Genomic DNA, 21,044 nt, shown 5'->3' with positions numbered 1-21,044 from the left:
AAATTTTTACCAAAGCTAATTAACCTGCAAATCTGCACGTCTTTGGTGTGTGGGCGGAAAAAGGAGCACCCGGAGAAAACCCACGCTGTCACAGGGAAAACGTACAAACCATACAGATGGCACCCGTAGTCAGGATTGAACTCTGGTCTCTGGCGCCGTATGGCAGCAACTCTATCGCTGTGCCACCGTGCCGCCTTAGATGTTATTTATTGCTTTCAAAACAGAAGCTGCTGCAAAAGAAAGAGTTGTTTCAATTTTACGACTTTTCAGGCCACAGTACTCTCTCCGAAGATGCTGACGGCCATGGTGAGCATTTTGGGCATTGTATTTTGTTCCCCAGGTGTACCATATTCACTTTGTTACAAACAACGGCACCAACCATTTTAACTGATGTGACACAGTCAGACAAATAGGAGATGTTTATGGGGAAATGGGATGAGCTTAGATGGGCATCAAGGTCAGCATTGACGGGTTGGCCTTTTTCTGCGCTGTATACTCTGTGACTCTATTTAGCCAATGCATTTTTCTGTGATGCTTAGTTAATTTTTCGCATCACTACAGGAACTGTGCTTCATCTTATAAAAATCTAATTAACTGTAGTCACAAAAAGATAAAAAATACAGTTAAAGCAAAAACAATCAACTTCTTGTCCAAGACACTCAATTCATTCACTTAACTACTCCACAGTTCTCACTGCAACAGCCCTGTGAGCTACATGTAATGCTTTATCTGGTTTGTACAGTACTCAGACACAACAGGAGTGGAGAAATATTTGCCTCTGCTGGGAGTTTCATTTCCACAGCTGAGGAGTGGCCACAACAAAGATTCCACACAAATACAATCATACTTATATTCCCGTGATATCACAATGACGCAGTGGTGCAGCCAGTGGGGTTGCTGCCTCACAGTTCCAGAGACCCAGGTTCGATCCAGACCTCGGGTGCTACCTGTGTGGAATTTCCATGTTCTCCCTGTGACCGCATGGGTTTTCTCCGGATGCTCCGGTTTCCTTCCACATCCAAAGACATGCGGGTCGGTAGGGAGTCTGGAAAATGCCTCCTACCGAGTGGATGAGAAAGTGGGATAACAGAACTAGTGTGAACGGGTGATCAATGGTCAGCGGAGACTCGTTGGGCTGAAGGGCCTGTTTCCACACTGTATCTCTAAACTAATCATCTTTAATAGATGAAACATTTCCACATGGTTTGCAATACAAATATTCATAAACAGGAAAAAGGGATCTGCCAAAACATTTTCATGGGACCATTTTTACTCTCACTGATCATATTTGTGTCAGTATTGTTTTGGGTTCATTCTACTCTCCATTTCAAGTTTCTCGCAAAGGCTTCACAGCACAAACTCCTGCCAGATGTTTCTTTTCAAAGAATCTTCATTCCATTCATAGCAAAATGTGTCAAAGTGCAAACTGGAACTACCAAATAAGAAACTATTCCGTCAGTAAAACATTTTGTTTCCAACCCTCTTTTCCCTGAGCATTTGGTGTACCTCAAATTTGATATGAACTCAAAGATTGGTCTGAAGAAAGGTCCTGACCCTTTTCATTCCCTCCCCAGATGCTTCCTGACCTGCTGCGTTCCTCCAGCACTTTGTTTTGCACAAGATTCCAGTACCTGTAGTCTCGTGTCTAAAATTTGATCAACTGGGATAAAATGTTAGGTTTGGAGTTCAATTTAAGTGTGCTGATTTAATCTATTACACTATTCGCTATGGCGTCATCTCCAAAGCCCCGACAAATCTTGCACAAATCCAAATTGTCTCCAAGGTGTGTTTCAACTGGATCTATCGACGTATACTAACATAGAAGGTATAAATCTATTAGAAGCAATGAAAAATATAACTTGCATCACATGCAAAACATAGATAGCATTAAATTGAAGTGGTTCAACAATTGTTTACATTCTCTTGCAAGACAGTGTGATGGGGCAAGTGTCAAATGGTGAATTATTATTGCTCAGAAAATTACGATTTACAAATCATTTTATTGCTTCATCACAAACCAATATAGATGATAATACTGGCCAAGCATGAAATTAAAACCAAATAATTCATTTTAAATTGAGACTTAAGAAAAAATCTGAAGCATTTTGTGTGCACATCACATTCAATCAGCACTTTCGTCAAAGTTAATTTATGAAAAGTTTCACATGTAATCACAGAGTAAAACAGGAGGGTTGCACAGTGGCACAGCAGTAGAGTTCTTGCCTTACAGCACCAGAGACCCCGGTTTGATCCTGACTACGGAAGCTAGCTGTACAGAGTTTGTACGTTCTCCCTGTTTCCTTCAGGTGCTCTACTTTCCCCCCCCACAAACCAAAGATGTACAGGTTTCTAGGTTAATTGGCTTTGATAACATTGTAAAATTGTCCCTAGTGTGTGGGGATCGTTGGTCGGCACACACGCGGTGGGCCCAAGGGCGTGCTTTCGCGCGATAGCTCCAAGGTCCCTAAAGTCCAAAGAGGGCATTTGGCTCAAGAAATCAATGCTGGATCTTAGTAACAGCAATTTTTCCAGCAGCCCAAACTCTATCATTTTTCAAATGTTCATACATTTCTCTTTTGAACTTCCTTGTCATGTCTTCCACTATCCTTTTAAACAATGTCGTTCAAATTATGGAAGAATGTAGAAACAGGGAAATGCTGGTTTACAAAAAAATACAAAGCGTTGGAGTAATCCAGCAGGTCAGGCAGCATCTCTGGAGAATGTGGATAGGTGAATTTTCAGGTCAGGACCCTTCTTCAGACTGATGGACTCCATCAGTCTGAAGAAGCATTCCGACCCAAAACGTTGCCTGTCCATTTCCCTCGCCAGATGCTGCCTGTCCTGCCGAGTTCCTCCAGCAGTTTGCTTTTTGCTCCAAGTTCCAGCATGTGCAGTCTCTCATGTCTCCACTTTGTTTTCTATTCAAGGTTGAGATAAATAAATTAAAAAATATATGGTCACTTAGTGAACAAAGCATTAAGGGATCAGGCAGAAAAGTAGATAAGGTGTGAATCTGAGGAACTGCAAGACCATACGTCATGGGAGCTGAATGAGACCATTCAGCCCATCAAGTCATTCAATCAAGGCTGGTCTATTTTCCCCTCTCAATCCCATTCCCCTGCCTTCCTCCATAATCTTTGAAACTCTTACCAATCAAGAATACTGTTCCTTCTCTCTTTCTAAGTTTGGGCGGGGGGGGGGGAGTGAGGGCCTAACTAGGCAAGGAAGGATCACTGCATTGCATTTGGAACAAGACTAGGCAAGGAAGGATCACTGCATTGCATTCGGAACAAGAAGACACCACAGCAAGGGGGCAGCATCTCCAAATATGCATAAAGTAAACACAGTTAACACACATTCACATGGAGCTTTGATTCCTAGTCATCTGCACCGACACAAAACCAGTTACCATTTTAAACAACAATGCTGACACAAGGATGTCCTTGGGGCAATAAATCTTTTCATTCTTCAACCATCGTCTCTCTACTCGTGCTGCTACCTCTAAGGATTCTTGGACTTGCACAGAGATTCCTCCATTTCTCAATACCTGTACAAGGGTCCCAACCCGAAACGTTCTCTGTCCATTCTCTCCACAGATGCTGCCTGACCTGCCATGTTCCAACAGTATTTTATCTGGACGATTAAATTTTGAGTAAACTGCATCAAAGAGATTTAAACTGCATCAAAGTTATCTTTAATTGTTAAACAAAGACAGGCTTTGTAAGACATACGAGTAAAACACAGTGCTGGAGGAACTCAGCAGGTCAGGCAGCATCTGTGGAGGGAATGGATTTATGACGTTTCAAGTCAGGACCATTCCTCACACTCTGTGTAGGAAAGAACTGCAGATGCTGGTTTAAATCGAATGCTGGAGTAACTTCCAGCATCTCTGGAAACAAAAGGATGGGTGACATTTCGGGTCGGGACCTTCTGACTGGAGACTCAGACCTCAGTCTGAAGAAGGGTTTGGATCTGAAACGATACTTAGAAACATAGGAAATAGGTGCAGGAGGAGGCCATTCGGCCCTTCGAGCCAGCACCGCCATTCATTGCGATCATGACTGATCGTCCCCAATCAATAACCCGTGCCTGCCTTCTCCCCATATCCCTTGATTCCACTAGCCCCTAGAGCTCTATCTAACTCTCTCTTAAATCCATCCAGTGATTTGGCCTCCACTGCCCTCGGTGGCAGGGAATTCTACAAATTCACAACTCTCTGGGTGAAAACGTTTTTTCTCACCCCAGTCTTAAATGGCCTCCCTTTTATTCTAAGCCTGTGGTCCCTGGTTCTGGACTCGCCCAACATTGGGAACATTTTTCCTGCATCTAGCTTGTCCAGTCCTTTTATAATTTTATATGCTTCTATAAGATTCCCCCTCATCCTTCTAAACTCCAGTGAATACCAAAACTGTACACAATACTCCAGATGTGGTCTTATCAGAGCCCTATACAACTGCAGAAAACCCCCTCTGCTCCTATACTGAAATCCTCTTGTTATGAATGAAGACCCATCCTTTTCCCCCCCAAAAGATGCTACCTAATCCAGTGAGTTACTCCAGCACTTTGTGTCTATTTTCAACATCTAACCTGTCATGCTCCCCTGGGACTCAATACATTTCAACAATTCCCCCTCATTCAGAGAACCCAAAAGAATGCAGATCTAATTTCTTGAGCCATTCATTCCAGGAAGTTGCCCGGTATTTTTCTTTGCTGGTTTAAATCGAAGGTAGACACAAAATGCTGGAGTAACTCAGCAGGACAGCCATCATCTCTGGAGAGAAGGAATGGGTGATGTTTTGGGTCTGAAGAAGGGTCTCGACCCGAAACGTCACCCATTCCTTCTCTCCAGAGATGCTGCCCTTCCTCAGACTCATTCCCTCCACAAATTCCAGCATCTGCATTTCCTTCTGTCTCCATTGTACAACTTGTAGTCTGCTTGGCCATTGTAAAAAGATTAAATGTTAGAAGCAGCTAACAAGTCTTGAGTTACAAGTTACAAACTATGTAAGTGACTATTTAGGAGGGGACACCAGAGTCTGCAGATGTTGTTTTCTTGCACACAAAACAAAGTGCTGGAGTAAATCAGCCAGTTAGCCAAGTCACCCTGAGCCGCTCAGAATTAATCCAAGCTACTCCAGCACTTTGTGTCCTAAGTGACAATTTAGCTGGTCCAAATTGACACTTAGGGTCTGAACAAGTTAACTGATGGAGGGAGTTAACTAGTTCAAGTACTTACTAACTGTTTCAAGTTCCTGTTAACAAGTTCCAGTTCACTAGAACCAATTAAGTACTTTAAGTCCTGGTTAACTAATTCGAGTTGACTAGTTCAAGTGTTCTAGTTAACTAGTTCAAACTCGTGTTAACATTCCAGGTCTCCAGAACCAGTTCAAGTACTGGTACCAGTTTCTTGTCCCATTTCCTGTTAACAAGTTAACCAGTTCCAGTAAACTAGTTCTAGTGCTGCTCAACAAGTTTGTGAACTAGTTTGTGGTGGTTAACCAGCTCCAGTTAACCAGTTCTAGGTAATTAGTACACCCGCAGAGACTGACAGATGTCCAGGGTAGGGATAGGGAGTATCTTGCGGCCACTCACCGCCTGCAGGGTGCTACTCCGGCTCTGGTCGGCGGCGGGCTGCGGGCTGTCGGTGTAGCCGGGCTGTGACTGCGGTGGCGGCGCGGGGGCCGGGGGCTGCGGCCGTTGCTTGGCCGCCCGCTTGTTCTTGGTCTGTAGGCAGCGCTGGTGCAGCGCCAGGCTGTGTTGCCGCTCCAGCTCCAGGCGCTCGGCCGCGGCATGTTCGTAGCGGACCTCGCACTCCGAGTGGTGGCGGCGGCACAGCTCAATGCGTTTGCGGAGCCGCTCCACCACCGCGCTATGCCGCGGCAGCGCGAACTCGGCCATGGCCCGGGCCCGAAGCCCAGGCTGCAGCTGAGGCCTACGGCCCGAAGCTCGAGGCCTGAGGCCTGCCGCTCACTGCCGCCGCCGCTCCCCCTCAGACCGCGCTCATCCACGGGCACCCCCTCGCACGCTAGCGCCGGCCCTCAGCGACCCGGCTTTCCGCTCGGCCTCCGCTCCATTTTGCCCCCCGCCCCCACGCCAGCATCTCGATGGACGGCCGCCGACGCGGGTGACTGACAGGCGCCACGGCCTATCGGACAGTCCGCACCAATGATGACGCGGAGAGGGGGCGTTTTCGCTACGGGAGGGCCAATCAACGGCAGGTCCCGCCCAACCAGAGGGCGGAGTGGCGGGTCCCTCCACCTATCGGGCAGCAGTGCGGCTTGATTGACGCACGCTCTCACCAATTGCGACGACGGAAGAGGGCGGGCCGCCGATTGATTCACCAATCACATTGAACACCCGCCCCTCGCCTGATTGACGGCCGTTCTGAACAATGAGAGATGGGTGTGGGCGGGCGCTGCTCGAGCAGCCAATGGTAGAAGGCGCCGGGACGTGATTGCCAAGTGGCGCAGCCAATCAGATAAAGGCGGCCGTGGGCTCCGTGAAGCGTTTGCGATGCCCAGCGCCGCGGGACCAGCGGCTTCCGGTCCCGAGCGGTCACCGGTCACTCGGCTCAGTCCCGAGCGGTCACCAGTCACCGGACCCGACACAAAACGCCGCCTTTTAAACGTGATCCACCAACTGCCGTGACGGGGTTGAGTGACGGCGCCCCCGACCAACCCGCACTTTGGCCCAATCAGAGCGCGGAAACTAGTTGCTCCAAAGTTTACCCGAGTCGCGGAAACTAACTCAAAGTTGACTCCCCTAGTCTGTTGTTAACTCAATCCCCCCCCCTTAAAGATTTTGGTGGGGAAGGACTAATCCGGTGGGGATATAATGGGCTTTCTGTGATGCAGTTGGGATAAAAGTTTTTGCAGGGTGACTTGGAAAGTAGCAGAGCAGCGCAGTTGGGCTGTGTCTGGGCGTGGGAAGTGGAATTCCCCCAGTCGTGCCAGGAACTTTACTTCTCATGAAAGTTGGGACATAGAGTGAACCATTTAACTCCTCCGTTCCTGGCTGCTCTTCCTATGGCCACCATTCATCAGACTGAGAGGGAAAGTGGAGACATGGGGAGGTACAAAGGACAAATGAATGAAAGGCCTGAGAAACAAACAAACCAGGGATGATCAGGGGAAGGTGGAGCCCACAATGGTCCATTGTTGGCCGTGGAAGAGGAGATAACGAAGGGGAAATTAAGCAGGACTGTGAAACTAGTTGCACGACGATGATGGAGATGCACAGAGAAAGGAAATGCAAGGGTTGCTTAACATTAGAGAGATCAATAGACAATAGGTGCAGGAGTAGGCCATTCGGACCTTCGAACCAGCACCGCCATTCAATGTGATCGTGGCTGATCATCCCCAATCAGTACCCCATTCCTGTCTTCTCCCCATATCCCCTGACTCCGCTATCTTTAAGAGCCCTATCTAGCTCTCTCTTGAAAGTATCCAGAGAACTGACCTCTGAGGCAGAGAATTCCAAAGACTGGGTTGAAAGCTGCCCAAGCGAAATAAAAGGTAGTTACTCCCATTTGCGTGTGGCCTCACTGAGAGTTGAGGAGGCACAGGATAGAAAGATCAGTAGCCCAGTCCCCACATCTTGGATTCCTCCAATATCCAGAATTATGAAAGGACATAGTGTTGGAGTAAATCACAGGTCAGGCAACATCTCTGGAAATGGTGCTTGACCTGCTGAGTTACTCCAGTACATTGTTCTTTTGTATATTAACCAGCACCCACAGTTCCTCATTTCCACATCCATAATTCTGACTCAGACTGAATTGTCCCAACTGGAAACGTCGCCTCTTCACCTTCTCCAGAGATGCCGTCTTATCTGCTGAGTTACTCCAGCAGGTTGTTTTTTCCCAGAATTCTTCCAAAACCTTTCATGGAAAGAACCCTTAACTATTCACCACCCTATGTACAAAGGTTTCCTTCCACATTTCCAAGACAAAGCTTAAAAGACATTTGGATAGATATATGGATAGGAAGATGGGCAAATGGACCTAGTTCCTGTGGTTGACACATGGGCTTAAGGGCCGGCCCTGCCGGCATGAGCTGTAATATTCTACATTCTGCTCTTAGCTGGTCAGTAAACAAGAGGTGGCTAATATTTGAAACAGTGTCTACACACTATGGACAGCTTACAGAAGCCAATTAACCTACCTAGGTAAATGGGAATGGTAGGAAGAGGGGAAAAGAAAAAAAAAAGGACTCGCTGAGGAAGAGATCCCTTCAAAGTGTTGAAAGGGATATAGGGTGGTGGAATCTTATTTAAGATGAAGATTGACACCAGACCAGGAACTGTATTGGTTGTACTGGAGATTTCATGCTTTTTCTCCACTAATATTGAGGTTTATTTTAATTTAATGAACTTTCTTTCGTTTAAGATTTGTGTTTACAGGACTTTTCTGCGGCTGCAAGAAAGAATTTAACTTTTCTGGTTTTGATAGAGTTTAGTTTAGAGATACAGCACGGAGACAGGCTCTTCGTCCATGTGTTCTGCACCGACCAGCAGTCGCCCCGTACACTAGTACTATCCTACACACTTTACAGACAATTTACAGAGTTTTTTAAAAACTGAACCCAATTAACCTGCACGTCTTTGGAATGTGGGAGGAAACTGGATCACCAGAAGAAAACCCACACGGTCACAGGGAGAATGTACATACACGGCACAGGCAGCACCCGAGGTCAGGATTAATATCTGAAGGGGCTGCTTCTCAAGTTTATTCTGGGCCTGGTCCAGGCAGCAGGTAGTCGATGGTCACACCAGTTGGCTGCCTGCCCCTTCTTCTGGGTCTAAGTCGTTGCCGGCGTGTCCCTGGAGAGAGAACAAGCGTTGTCCACGGGAACTCTGGAGGCCTTCCATAAACGCTGGTCACCGCGGGAGGTCGAGTGCATTGTTGATAAAGTTGGCGATATATTAATTTGATAACTGTTCATTTGTAAACTGCCAATATAGGCAGTCTTTGATCGTGTTATGACTCTGTATTTTTGTTTGTTTTGAATAAAAGCATTTTGTATCAATAAAAAGGTCAGGATCGACCCTGGGTTTCTGGCGCTGTGAGGTACCAACTCTAGAAAACATCTCCAGCAGAGCAGCAGATTTGAAGAGCAAGTTAAATAGAGGAGAGAATGGAGGTCGACAGATCAGACAGGAGCAGAATTAGACGGGATTAATCTAAAAATATGTATGAGAGAACAAATTGATAAGCTGCGACAAGTAAAGCTACATCTTTGACGGAAAAATAACAATGTAGAAGAGGACAGCACAAGAACAGGCCCTTCGCCCCACCACAGTCCTCCATAATGTTTGGGACAAAGACCCATCATTTATTTATTTGCCTCTGTACTCCACAATTTGAGATTTGTAATAGAAAAAAAATCACATGTGGTTAAATTGCACATTGTCAGATTTTATTAAAGGTCATTTTTATATATTTTGGTTTCACCATGTAGAAATTACAGCTGTATTTATACATAGTTCTCTCCTCCTCCCTCTCCCCTCATTTCAGGGCACCATAATTTTTGGGACACATGGCTTCACAGATGTTTGTAATTGCTCAGGTGTGTTTAATTGCCTGCTTAATGCAGGTATAAGAGAGCTCTCAGCAGCAAGTCTTTCCTCCAGTCTTTCCATCACCTTTGGAAACTTTAATTGCTATTTATCAACATGAGGACTAAGTTGCACCAATGAAAGTCAAATAAGCCATTATTAGACTGAGAAACAAGAATAAAATTGTTAGAGACATCAGCCAACATCATTAAGACGAAAGAGAGCACTGGTGCGCTTACTGGTCACAAAGGGACTGGCAGGCCAAGGAAGACCTCCACAGCTGATGACTGAAGAATTCTCTCTATAATAAAGAAAAATCCCCAAACACCTGTCTGACAGATCAGAAACACTCTTAAGGAGTCAGGTGTGCATTTGTAAATGACCACTGTCCGCAGAAGTCTTGACATGAACAGAAATACAGAGACTACCTTGCAAGATGCAAACCACTGGTTAGCCACAAAAATAGGATGGTCAGGTTACAGTTTGCCAAGTACTGAAAAGAGCAACCACAGTTCTGGAAAAAAGGTCTTGTGGACAGAGAAGACAAAGATTAACTTATATCAGAGCGATGGCAAGAGCAAAGTATGGAGGAGAGAAGGAACTGCCCAAGATCCAAAGCATACCACCCCATCTGTGAAACACGGTGGTGGGGGTGTTATGGCCTGGGCATGTATGGCTGCTGAAGGTACTGGCTCACTTATCTTCATTGATGATACAACTGCTGATGTTTGAAGCATAATGAATTTGGAAGTGTAGACAAACATCCGATCTGCTCTAGTTCAAACAAATGCCTCAAAACCCATTGGCCGGCGGTTCATTCTACAGCAAGACAATGATCCCAAACATACTGTTAAAGCAACAAAGGAGTTTTTCCAAAGATAAAAAAGTCTTGAGTGGCCAAGTCAATCACCCGAACTGAACCCAATTGAGCATGCCTTATGTGCTAAAGAGGAAACTGAAGGAGACTAGCCCCCAAAACAAGATTAGGCTAAATATAGCTGCAATACAGGCCTGGCAGAGCATCACCAGAGAAGACACCCAGCAACTGGTGATGTCCATGAATCTCAGACTTTCAGCAGTCATTGCAAGCAAAGGATATGCAACAAAATACTAAACATCACTACTTTCATTTACATGACATTGCTGTGTCCCAAACATTATAGTGCCCTGAAATGGGGGGACTATGTATAAACACTGCTGTAATTTCTACATGGTGAAATAAAAATGTACAAAAATCCGACGATGTGCACATGTGATTTTTTCTATTACAAATCTCAAATTGTGGAGTAGAGGCAAAAAAATAAATGATGGGTCTTTGTCCCAAACATTATGGAGGGCACTGTGTATCTGTACCAGACATGATGCCAAGACCAACACTTATCTGCCTGCACATAATCCATATTTTTCCATATCCATGTGCCTATCTAAATATATTTTATGCGGCACTATAGTATCTGCCATCACCACTAATCCCAGCAGCGCATTCCAGACACCCACCACTGTCTAGTTTTTTTTTGTTTTTTTTTTTAAACTTGCCCCACACATCTCCTTTAAACTTTGCTCCTTTCACCTTACATCTTCATGTTTGGAGGTATAAAAGGCAAACAAAAAACATGTTTAATTATGGATGTCAGCACAATGAAGAGGCCAGACATGTTTTAATTAATATTTTGTTTAGTTGCAGGAATCAATTTTAATCACATGATCTTGAACTTCATTCCTGTAAGGAGATGCTCTCAAACATAATTTAACCTGGGATACAAACTCGGTCAATTTTATCTAATACCAATCTCTATACATAATCAGCACTTTTAAAACTTATAAAATATCTTTGTAAAGGGTCATTATGTGCTACTGTTGCACCATCCAGGGATTAATGTGTCTACATTACTCAATCAAGTTATCCATCGGTGGTGGAAACCCTGCAAACTAGGTGGTAAAAGTATAAACATATATATTTCTTAAAAAAACAGCAAACATTAAACCTTAAATGTTGAAAAGGAAATATTATTCTGCAATTTGAAAGAAATCAGTAAACTATCTTTGCAGACTCAAGGTTAAATTTGCATTAATCTTCCATTGGATAGTCAGACTTGCCTAAGTGTAATATTTGCTGAACTTGTATCACTGATCAAGGTTTCACATGGTCACAGTATGTTACTCCTGCTCAGTATTAATCAAGGATTCACTAGTGATGTTTGTTATAAAACCTTGGTGTCGCCAAGTTTATGATGGTATCTCCTGGGTATTTTAATTTAAAATATGACCACATTTCTATAACAATGGTAGCTTTAATGATCACAGGCAGATTGCTGGAGTAACTCAGAGGGTCAGGCAACATCTCTGGAGAACATGGATAGGCAACATTTTGGGTCGTGACCCTCTTCTGACTGAAGGGTCCCGACCCGAAATGCTGCCCATCCATTTTCTCCTAGAGAAGCTGCCTGACCCGCTCTGTTACTCCAGCACTTTGCACCTTTTTCTGTAAACCAGAATCTGTGGTTCTTTGTTTCTACACAGACATACTTGGCATTATCAACTGTGTTATTGAGGAAACAAAGCCAAGGTTTCCTCTTTTAGAAGACCAGCTGCTTGTAAAAGCCTCACAACAGGAGAGAAAATATATCACCATGTAGCTCATTGGAATCTCTTAAACACCAAGGAGATATTCAGCTAAAGGGAGGAATCATGACATGATTTCATGGGTAAATGCCATGATTTATGTTCCAGCCTTTCCTTGAGGACATTGAGCAGCTTAAACAGACTCTTATTGTGAGCACAGGTCAACTGTCAAGGTCACAATAGCCATATCTCCAGCACAAAACTACCGGTGAATACAGTAAGACATCAATCAGATTAAAACAAATCATGAACTCTATTACATGCAATTACAGTTCAACAAGACAAGTCACCAAAGTTAAATCAAAAACCAAATCTTAAATATTTCTGGAGCTCAGCAGGGCTGGAGAGGTGAGGTGGGATTGGAATATGAATGGTGGTTAATTGAGTTAGATCCCTTCATAGAAACTTCTTCAAATCAGTGGCAGCAGCAACAACAACAAAAAAAAATTGGACAATTCAGTGCAATAGAACATGGCTAATAGGAAATGATTTTGAACAAAGCCCACGCTGCCCTTCAATAACTTAGCTGTTCCAACAGGAGGGACCGGGGTTTGGAATAGAAGTCTATAAATGCATTAATCACGAGCACTTCCTCACCCAAATTAATCTTGTACGTCCAGCATCTCACAGCTTGCTCGCCATTTGATGTGCCAGAAAATTAGCGAATTGGAAATTTCACTCAGGAGTGAGGGGGATCAATTTCACCCTTGCTCCTCTCACCCATTGAAGCATTTTACCAGTGCATCTCAGGGACACATTCTCCCAACAGCACGACAGAAAGACCATTAATAAAACATGGCACAAACAGTGACAACAAAGAGTGGTATTAAAAAGCGTAGCTACTCTAATTAGGGGAGAAAAGAAACAGGTACAGTGGCTCAGTTGGGTTTGTGGCAATGGGAAAGATGTTGGGAGCTAGGCAGTTGCAAAACAAAAACTCGACACAACATAATCATGCTTTACCAACGAGTATGGGTCATTTTCTCATTACATTAAATTATTTAATTGGAGATTTGTTTCTTTTGACCTAGTGTCAGTGGTATGTAATGGTATGATATTGCATATAAAGACAAACTACGTAGTACAGGTCCACCCCTCCCCCCACCCCAGGCCATGACCTCTGTTGGTCTGCCAAATGGATAATCCAGAAAAGCCCTGGAACCAAGGGTGCCGGAAAATCGGTGGTGGACCTGTGCAATGAAAACACCCTGTACACGCATATACTTGCATTGTAGCATTAATACTGTTTGTCGCACATCCATTCAATGCTCTCCTGTGTCAGTGTTCAAATTATTTAACTCTCCCACCCTAACCCTTCTTACCTTGATCAGGGGGGGGGGGGGGGGGGGGGGGGAGGGGGTGAGACGGAGGAGAGGGTGGAGCCAAATGAAAGCAGGACACCAACAACACTGGGGAAATGCAGGTTCTCCACCTACCCCCCTCAGGGAGCTGATGACAAGGCAGCATGGGCCAGTGAAGCCTCTACTCCATGTGCCTCGATGGGGATGCAACAGGAATAAGTTCAAGACAAATTAGGATGTGTAAGGGAAATGGATTCCATCTGCAATAGTTGGCGCATTCCGCCAATCCCAGGAATCTCTCTCAGGGCCATAAGACTAGGAACCGTCTGGGTTGGAATTAACAGGATTTCATGCAATGAGGACTTTTTTTGGGGGGGGGGAAGAAAAGCAACATAACCTGTAGTTCAAGCTTATGCCATTACATCAAATCCCATTACCCCCCCCCCCCCCCCCCCCCGCCCTATCCCTCCCCTGGGCTGGCTTTCAGTGGGCATTTCTAAAACTTAGCAAGCGTGAAATCTAACTGAAGATTTCCAGGAACTAATTGAACGAATGTACCAGTTTTAAGACTGCAAATATGCAAGAATTTGTTTCTACAGTCATGAATACACAAAAGCAGATTTCAATTCAGATGGCAGTCCTTGCTGAAACACATACAATAACCGGGTCTACCTATTGTTTGGTCAGTATGGGATAGGGCTTTTATTTACTGTTGCACGCAGTGGGTCTTATGAAATCCTGTAAAAAGTTCAGCTCAAGTCCCAGAAATGATGGTCTTGCCTTTGAAGTCCCGAGTCATGTCCAAACGATGTATGACACAACATCTCAATCATTTTGTGGCTCTAGATTGGCACTGTCCACTTTCTGTAAAACAGAACGAGGAATATAACAGTAAAAACCATGAATACGATACATTCAGACACACCTCCAGATTCAGGGACAGTTTCTTCCCAGCTGTTATCAGGCAACTCATTCATTCTATCACCAACTTGAGAGCGACCCTGACCTCCCATCGACTTCAGACATTACCTTTCACTAAACGTTATTCCCTATATTCTTTATCTGTACACAGTGGAGGGGTTGACTAACCATCTTTCTGCTGACTAGTTAGCACACAACAAAAATCTTTACACCGTACCTCAGTACGTGATAATAACTAAACCAAACTACACACGACGATAGGTACCAAATCTCACAAGAATCCCCTCTCTACCTCCCCGCAACACATCCTTCCGTGACTTACTTCATCAGTTTGCTCAGCACTTGGCTTCTCCCTCGTCACTTTCTTCTCCTCCTCCTCCTCCTCCTCCTCATCATCATCATCCTCCTCCTCCTCCTCTTCCTGGCTCGCATTTCCCGGAGCTTCCTCCGTATCACTCTTCTGCTTTTCTTCAGCTGAAATATTGAAACAAGTTCATTAAGACTTACAGTTGCAGATGAGGAGTGAAATCCACGCACTGTCGATGAGACACTTCAAATCCCTTGAATCAACATTTACTTTATCGACTTCAGATCATATCCATGCCACCTTCTATTACCCAACTACAAAGATACTTCCGCTGTTTAGTTTAGAGATACAACGCAAAAACAGGTCCTTCAGCCCACTGAGTCCATGCCGACCAACGATCAACCATACATCAACTCTATCCTGCACATTAAGGACAATTTACAATTTTTACTCAAGCCAATTAACCTACAAACCTGCACGTCTTTGGTGTTTGGGAGGCACCCGGAGAAAACCCATGTGGTCACAGGGAGAACGTACAAACTCAGTACAGACAGCACTCGTAGTAAGGATCAAATCTGCGATCCTGTCGCTACGAGGCAGCAGCTCTACTGCTGCGCCACCGTGCTGACGCTAGTTCTATATTATCCCACTTTTTCATCCATTCCCTACACACCTGGGAAATTTATAGAGGGCCAATTAACCTAAAAATCTGCATGTCTTTGGAATGTGGGGGCACCCAGAGGAATTTTGGAGGACAAAAATAATTGTTTTATGCATCTGGTTGACGTTAGTTTTTAATTTTCCCCACACGTGCCGTAGACAATCGATTCTTCAAACTGCTTCTCCCAATGGAAAACTCCATAGAAAAGTCTGCATCTAGACACAAGTAACTGCAGATTCTGTAAACTTGAGGGGGAAAAAGACAGTGTGCGGGAGGAATTCAGTGGGTCACGTAGCATCCATGGAGGGAAAAGGACAGATGACGTTTCAGGTCGTCAGAAGATACAAACAGATGGAGGGGTCCCGACCCCAAACCCATTCCCTCTACAGATACTGTTTTAATCATCTAGTTAATCCAGCATTTTGGGTCTTGTCCAATATATTTCTTGGCTCTTTGGGTCCTTCCAGAATTGTCACTGCTGCGGCTCTGGAATCCCATACTGCGCTGGCAATTTATCCAATGAGTGTAGACAAGATTTACAAGGATGTTGCCAGGATTCAAGGGAGATGTTGGGCAGACTAGGAATTTATCATTTGGAGTGCAGGAGGCTGAGGGGTGATCTTATAGACAGAGCTGCCAAGTTTTGTCAGAGCATTTCAGTATTCTAGTACCTGAAAATTAGTATTTTGCTGAGGAAATCAGTATTTTTACGCGGTGCCATTTTGCTGAATTTTTTTTTACATGTGCGATCATACCCATGTAAGAGTACAAGAATGCATAACTTCGCTACCAATTGACGTCTTCTACGCACCTTACTTGACAGTGCATTCATTGTCATCTCTTTGTATACTGCTGTTTGAACAGTTGCTTCCTGCTTTTAGAACCAAATGATGATGCCGAAGCCATTTTGGAAGCCAATCCTCTCCCTCCCTCTTTCCTCTCCCTCCCTCCCCCTTTCCCTCCCTCTCTCCTCCTTCCTTTTTCCCTCCCTCCCTCCTTCTCCATCCTCTCCCTCTCTCTACCCATCCCTCTCTCCCCCTTGAGCCCACCCACCATTCTGTAAAATTAAGGCCAATCCCAATGTGACTGCAATCACACTGGTAACCTTTCACCACTAGGTTTACCCAGAATTCTACCACTGCCTGAAAAATAATCAATGGCTCAACTTCCACTGAGAAAGAGAATTGTTATATGAGAATTCATTGTTATATGAGAATTTTCCTGAACAGTGTGTGACCCATAGCACTGTGGCCACAGCGCTATGTGTAAAGCCCATAGTGCTCCAGCCGGTAGCACTATATTTAGATCCCACAACGCTCCAGCCGACAGCTCTTAGTTTAAATTCCCACGGGTTAAACTGACAGCGCTCTGTTTAAACCTGGAGCGGACCAGGCAGCGACTCTGGAGAGAAGGAATGGGTGACGTTTCTGGTCACCTTCTTCAGACTGAACTGAACTCCATATTTAAAATCCGTATTTAACAACACAAAATCGTACATCCATATTCTAATCGCATTTTCGTACAAAATACGGAAAATCCGTACTACTTCGCAGCTCTGTAGAGGTATATAAAATCATGAGGGGGATAGGGTGAATACACAGTCTTTTATCAAGGGTTAGGGTATCAAGAACCATACATTTAAGGTGGGGGGAGGGCAAAGATTTAATAGGAATCTAAGGGGCAACATTTGCACACAGAGGGTGCTGGGTATATGGAACAAGCCAGAGGAGATAGTTGAGGCAGGTACAATATCATTTAAAAGACATTTGGACAGGCACATGGATAGGAAAGGTTTAGAGAGATATGGGGCAACATGGGTAGGTGGGACGAGTGCAGATGTAGTATCTTGGTCGACATTGCCAAGTTAGGCCGAAGGGCCTGTTTCCATGCTGTATGATTTGATTACTTCTTAAATGTAGGCTGTGGGGTAAATAGTGGCATTGTAGCACTCAGGGTAACCACTCCCCACTCTCAGTTCTCCTTCCAAAAGTAACCGGAGGCAACTTACTCATCTTCTCATCATCTGCCTCAATTTTCTCTTCCGCCTCCTTCTGCTCTTCCTTCTCCTCTCCCTCCTCATCCTTTACGTCAGGTTGCGGAGCATCCGTCTTTTTGTACTCTGCAGCAGCGTCTTTCTGTGTGGACACAATTAACTTTAGTTTAGAGACAGGGTTTGTTTCCATGCAATTCAGCCCACCGAATTCACACCGACCATCGATCACCCGTTCACACTGTTACCCCACTTTCTCATCCACTCACTACACATGAGGGGGGCAATTTACAGAGGCCAATTAACCTACAAACCCACACGTCTGTGGGAGGAAACCGGAGCACCCGGAGGGAATCCACACGGTCACAGGGAGAACGTACAAACTCCAGACAGACAGCACCAGAGGTCAGGATCAAACCCAGGTCTGGATCATGATCAAGTATAGAGGAAAAGTGACAAGTTATCCTTGAACAGTCTGTCTGACCACAGACACCCCAATTTGGCCAAACCTGAATAGCTTCAGCTGACCACCCCGTACAAGAGCAGCTCACAAACTAACCAATATCACATTGTCCCCACCCTGTGTGTGTGTGTGTGTGTGTGTGTGTGTGTGTGTGTGTGTGTGTGTGTGTGTGGGTGTCTCCTACCTTTCCAGTGCAGCAGAACACAATGACCAGGAAGACGGGCAGTGCAATGATCAGGATGTAGACAACCCAGAGCCATGGGCGCTCCTCAGCGGCCGACATCAGCTGTCCAACCACCCCCGACTAGAAACAAGAGTCAAGAGATTATTATTGTTGTGTGTCCCAGATAGAACAATGAAATTCTTAGTTGCAGCAGCACACAGAATATGTAAACATAGCACTATGTAAACAATATAATAAACGAGAAAAAAGTTAAGTGCGTGTGTGCGCATATATCTGGTAGTATGAGGAAGGCCGGACAAAGCAGGTAATAGATGAATACTGGTGAGGGGGGATTTGATAGACATATGGTTAGACAAAGGCCAGTGAGGAAAAGACAGAAGGTGTGAGACAAAAGGATTGAAGAGTTGCAAATTGTGAAGCCAGAGGAAGGAATGTGGGTGGGGGGAGAAATAGGTGAGAGTTCAGGTGGGACACAGACAGCATCCAGGATATGATTTAGGCAATTGATGTTAAATTGTCCCTCACAGATGTCACTCGATATCTAGAATTTGTTTTCTTAGATTGGATTAATTAGGGTCAAATTTCTATCAATGAGTTTATGGTAAATAGGGACGAGGTGGAGAGAGGAAGCTTAAAAGGCTAATTTAGAAGAGAGCAAGAAATAAACGCAAAGAACTGCAGATGCTGGCTTACAAAAAAGACACTAAAAGATGGAGTAACTTAGCGGGTCGGGCAGCACCTCTGGAGAACTTGGCATTTCGGGTCGGGACCCTTCTTCAGTCTCGGAAGATCTGTGGTTAAAGTAACTTGCAAAAAATGACTTGCTCATAAAAAAAGGGCACTACGCTTTGATCAGAGAGGGAGTGGGAGAAAAGGGTTTAAGATACAAGCAAAATGAAAATCAATTAAGGAGGTTGCGATGGTTAGAGATTGGAAGCGTTGAATGTTTAAAGATAAACATGTTGAAACCAGACCATTAAAATAAAGTGTTGTCAGCAGCATTTATTAAGTCTGACACAAGAGGACAGTTAGACTTTTGCTTTGCTGTTACCTCATTAATCTGCTCAAAGGTAGACACAAAATTCTGGAGTAACTCAGCGGGTGAGGCAGCATCTCTGGGGAGAAAGAATGGGTGACATTTCGGGTCGAGACCCTTCTTCAGACTGATGTTGGGGAGTGGGCTGGACAGAGATAGAATGCAGTCGGAGACAGAAAGACTGGTGGGAGAACTGGGAAGGAATGGAGAGGGAAAGCAAGGGCTATTTGAAGTTAGAGAAGTCAATGTTCATACCGCTGGGGTGTAAGCAAAATATGAGGTGCTGTTCCTCCAATTTGCGCTGGGCCTCACTCTGACAATGGAGGAGGCCCAGGACAGAAAGGTCAGATTGGGAATGGGAGGGGGAGTTAAAGTGCTGAGCAACCGCGAGATTGGGTAGGTTAAGGCGGACTGAGCAGAGGTATTCAGCGAAACAATCGCCAAGCCTGCGCTTGGTCTCGCCGATGTACAGGAGTTGACACTTGGAACAGCGGATACAGTAGATGAGGTTGGAGGAGGTGCAAGTCAACCTCTGCCTCACCTGGAAACACTGTTGGGGTCCTAGGATGGAGTCTATGGGGGTAAAGGGACAGTGTTGCAATTGGTTAAGACGCCACCATTACCTCAGCTGAACCCTCCGCAGATTTCTTCAGCCCCCAGCTGTCATAGGCCCACTGGTCAACCACTGCCTTGTCGGAGCAGATGATAAAGTTGTCAAAGAAGATGTCAGACGTCATTGACCAGAGCTCCAAGCCAACAGCACTGAATGTGGTCATCTTGAATGGATGCAGATCTTCAAAGTAGTTTGGATTAGTAATCTTCTTTGGTTTCCAGGCACCCTGAAAGATAACCAATTATAAATTAACAAGACAAACTCTCAATGTCTATTTATTTAACAGTGGCACAGCGCCAGAGATCTGGGTTTAATCTGAGCTACAGTGCTGTCTGTGTGGAGTTTGAACATTCTTCCTGTGACTGCATGGGTTTTCTCTGGGTACTCTGGTTTCCTCCCACACTTCAAAGACGGGCAGGTATGGTTTCGGAAAAAATATTGTAAATTGACCCAAGTGTGTGTAGGATAGTGCTAAAGGGCGATTTCTGGTCGGCGTAGACTCGATGGGTAAAGGGTCCAATTCCACGCTGTATCTCTAAAGTCTAAAGCACTAAAATTCACAGCGACGATAGCGAAGATTTACAGACACATGTGGAGGTTAGATCAGGTGACCAAAAGACTGGCAAAGATAAATGAAAGGAGAAAAAGATAGATTGGCAAGGATGTCACAATGAACTGCAGATGCTGGAATCTTGTATTGAACATAAAATGCTGGAGGAACTTGGAATCAGGCAGCATCTGTGGAGGGAAATGGACAAACAACGTTTCAGATCAGAGCCCTTCTTCAGAAGACCCAAAAGATAACCTAAGCATGTCCTCCAGGGGATACTGCGTGACCTGATGAGTCAATTCAGCAGTTTATGCTTTAGACTGCGACAGGGAATTCTGAGCTTGGTGTCTTGGTTGCTGAAGTGAAGACACCAATTATCAAACATCCAATTTTGGATGTAGAAACCAGGAACAGCAGATGCTGGTTTATACAAAAGGACACAAAGAGCAGGAATAACTCAGCAGGTCAGGCAGCATTTCTGGAGAGCATGGATAGGTGCCATTTCAGGTCAGGACCCTTCCAATTGCGATTGGGGGTGGGGCAGTGAGGGAAGAAAGCTGGGAGAGATGAGAGCCTGGCAAGTGGACAGGGTCACAGAGGGGGTGGGAGGGTTGATAGGCCGAGATTAAACCAGAAGGGGTGAGACAGAAGAATTTCAGAGTAGCAAATTGTGAAACTAGAGAAAGGAATATGGGAGGAGATGGTGGTGGGGGGGGGGAGGGGGGGTGGATGTGCAGTCTGCTATATTTAATATATTAACATTTAAAGATCAGGATCCAGTGTGAAGAGGGGTCCCGGCCCGAAACATCGCCTGTCCATGTTCTCCAGAGATGCTGCCCGA

The 21,044-nt window shown here is 45.0% G+C and overlaps 2 protein-coding genes across 2 annotated transcripts in view; both read right to left on the bottom strand.

Moving 5' to 3' along the window:
• Positions 1-6,195, bottom strand: part of maml1 (mastermind like transcriptional coactivator 1) — a 51,521-nt gene extending 45,326 nt beyond the window's left edge. The window contains exon 1 of the mRNA XM_033029727.1: positions 5,593-6,195. Within this exon, the coding sequence (XP_032885618.1) occupies positions 5,593-5,898 (306 nt within the window). The 5' untranslated portion in view covers positions 5,899-6,195. The remainder of the gene's footprint in view (positions 1-5,592) is intronic.
• A 5,016-nt stretch (positions 6,196-11,211) lies between these two features.
• canx (calnexin) overlaps positions 11,212-21,044 on the bottom strand; it is a 41,368-nt gene continuing 31,535 nt past the window's right edge. The window contains exons 11-15 of the mRNA XM_033029726.1: positions 19,664-19,879; positions 18,005-18,124; positions 17,376-17,502; positions 14,722-14,873; positions 11,212-14,342 (exon numbers count right to left, since the gene is read on the bottom strand). Of these exons, the coding sequence (XP_032885617.1) occupies positions 14,304-14,342; positions 14,722-14,873; positions 17,376-17,502; positions 18,005-18,124; positions 19,664-19,879 (654 nt within the window). The 3' untranslated portion in view covers positions 11,212-14,303. The remainder of the gene's footprint in view (positions 14,343-14,721; positions 14,874-17,375; positions 17,503-18,004; positions 18,125-19,663; positions 19,880-21,044) is intronic.

This window comes from Amblyraja radiata, chromosome 11, assembly GCF_010909765.2.
Source record: "Amblyraja radiata isolate CabotCenter1 chromosome 11, sAmbRad1.1.pri, whole genome shotgun sequence".
Lineage (NCBI taxonomy): Eukaryota > Metazoa > Chordata > Chondrichthyes > Rajiformes > Rajidae > Amblyraja > Amblyraja radiata.
This window is presented reverse-complemented; position numbering and strand designations above follow the sequence as displayed.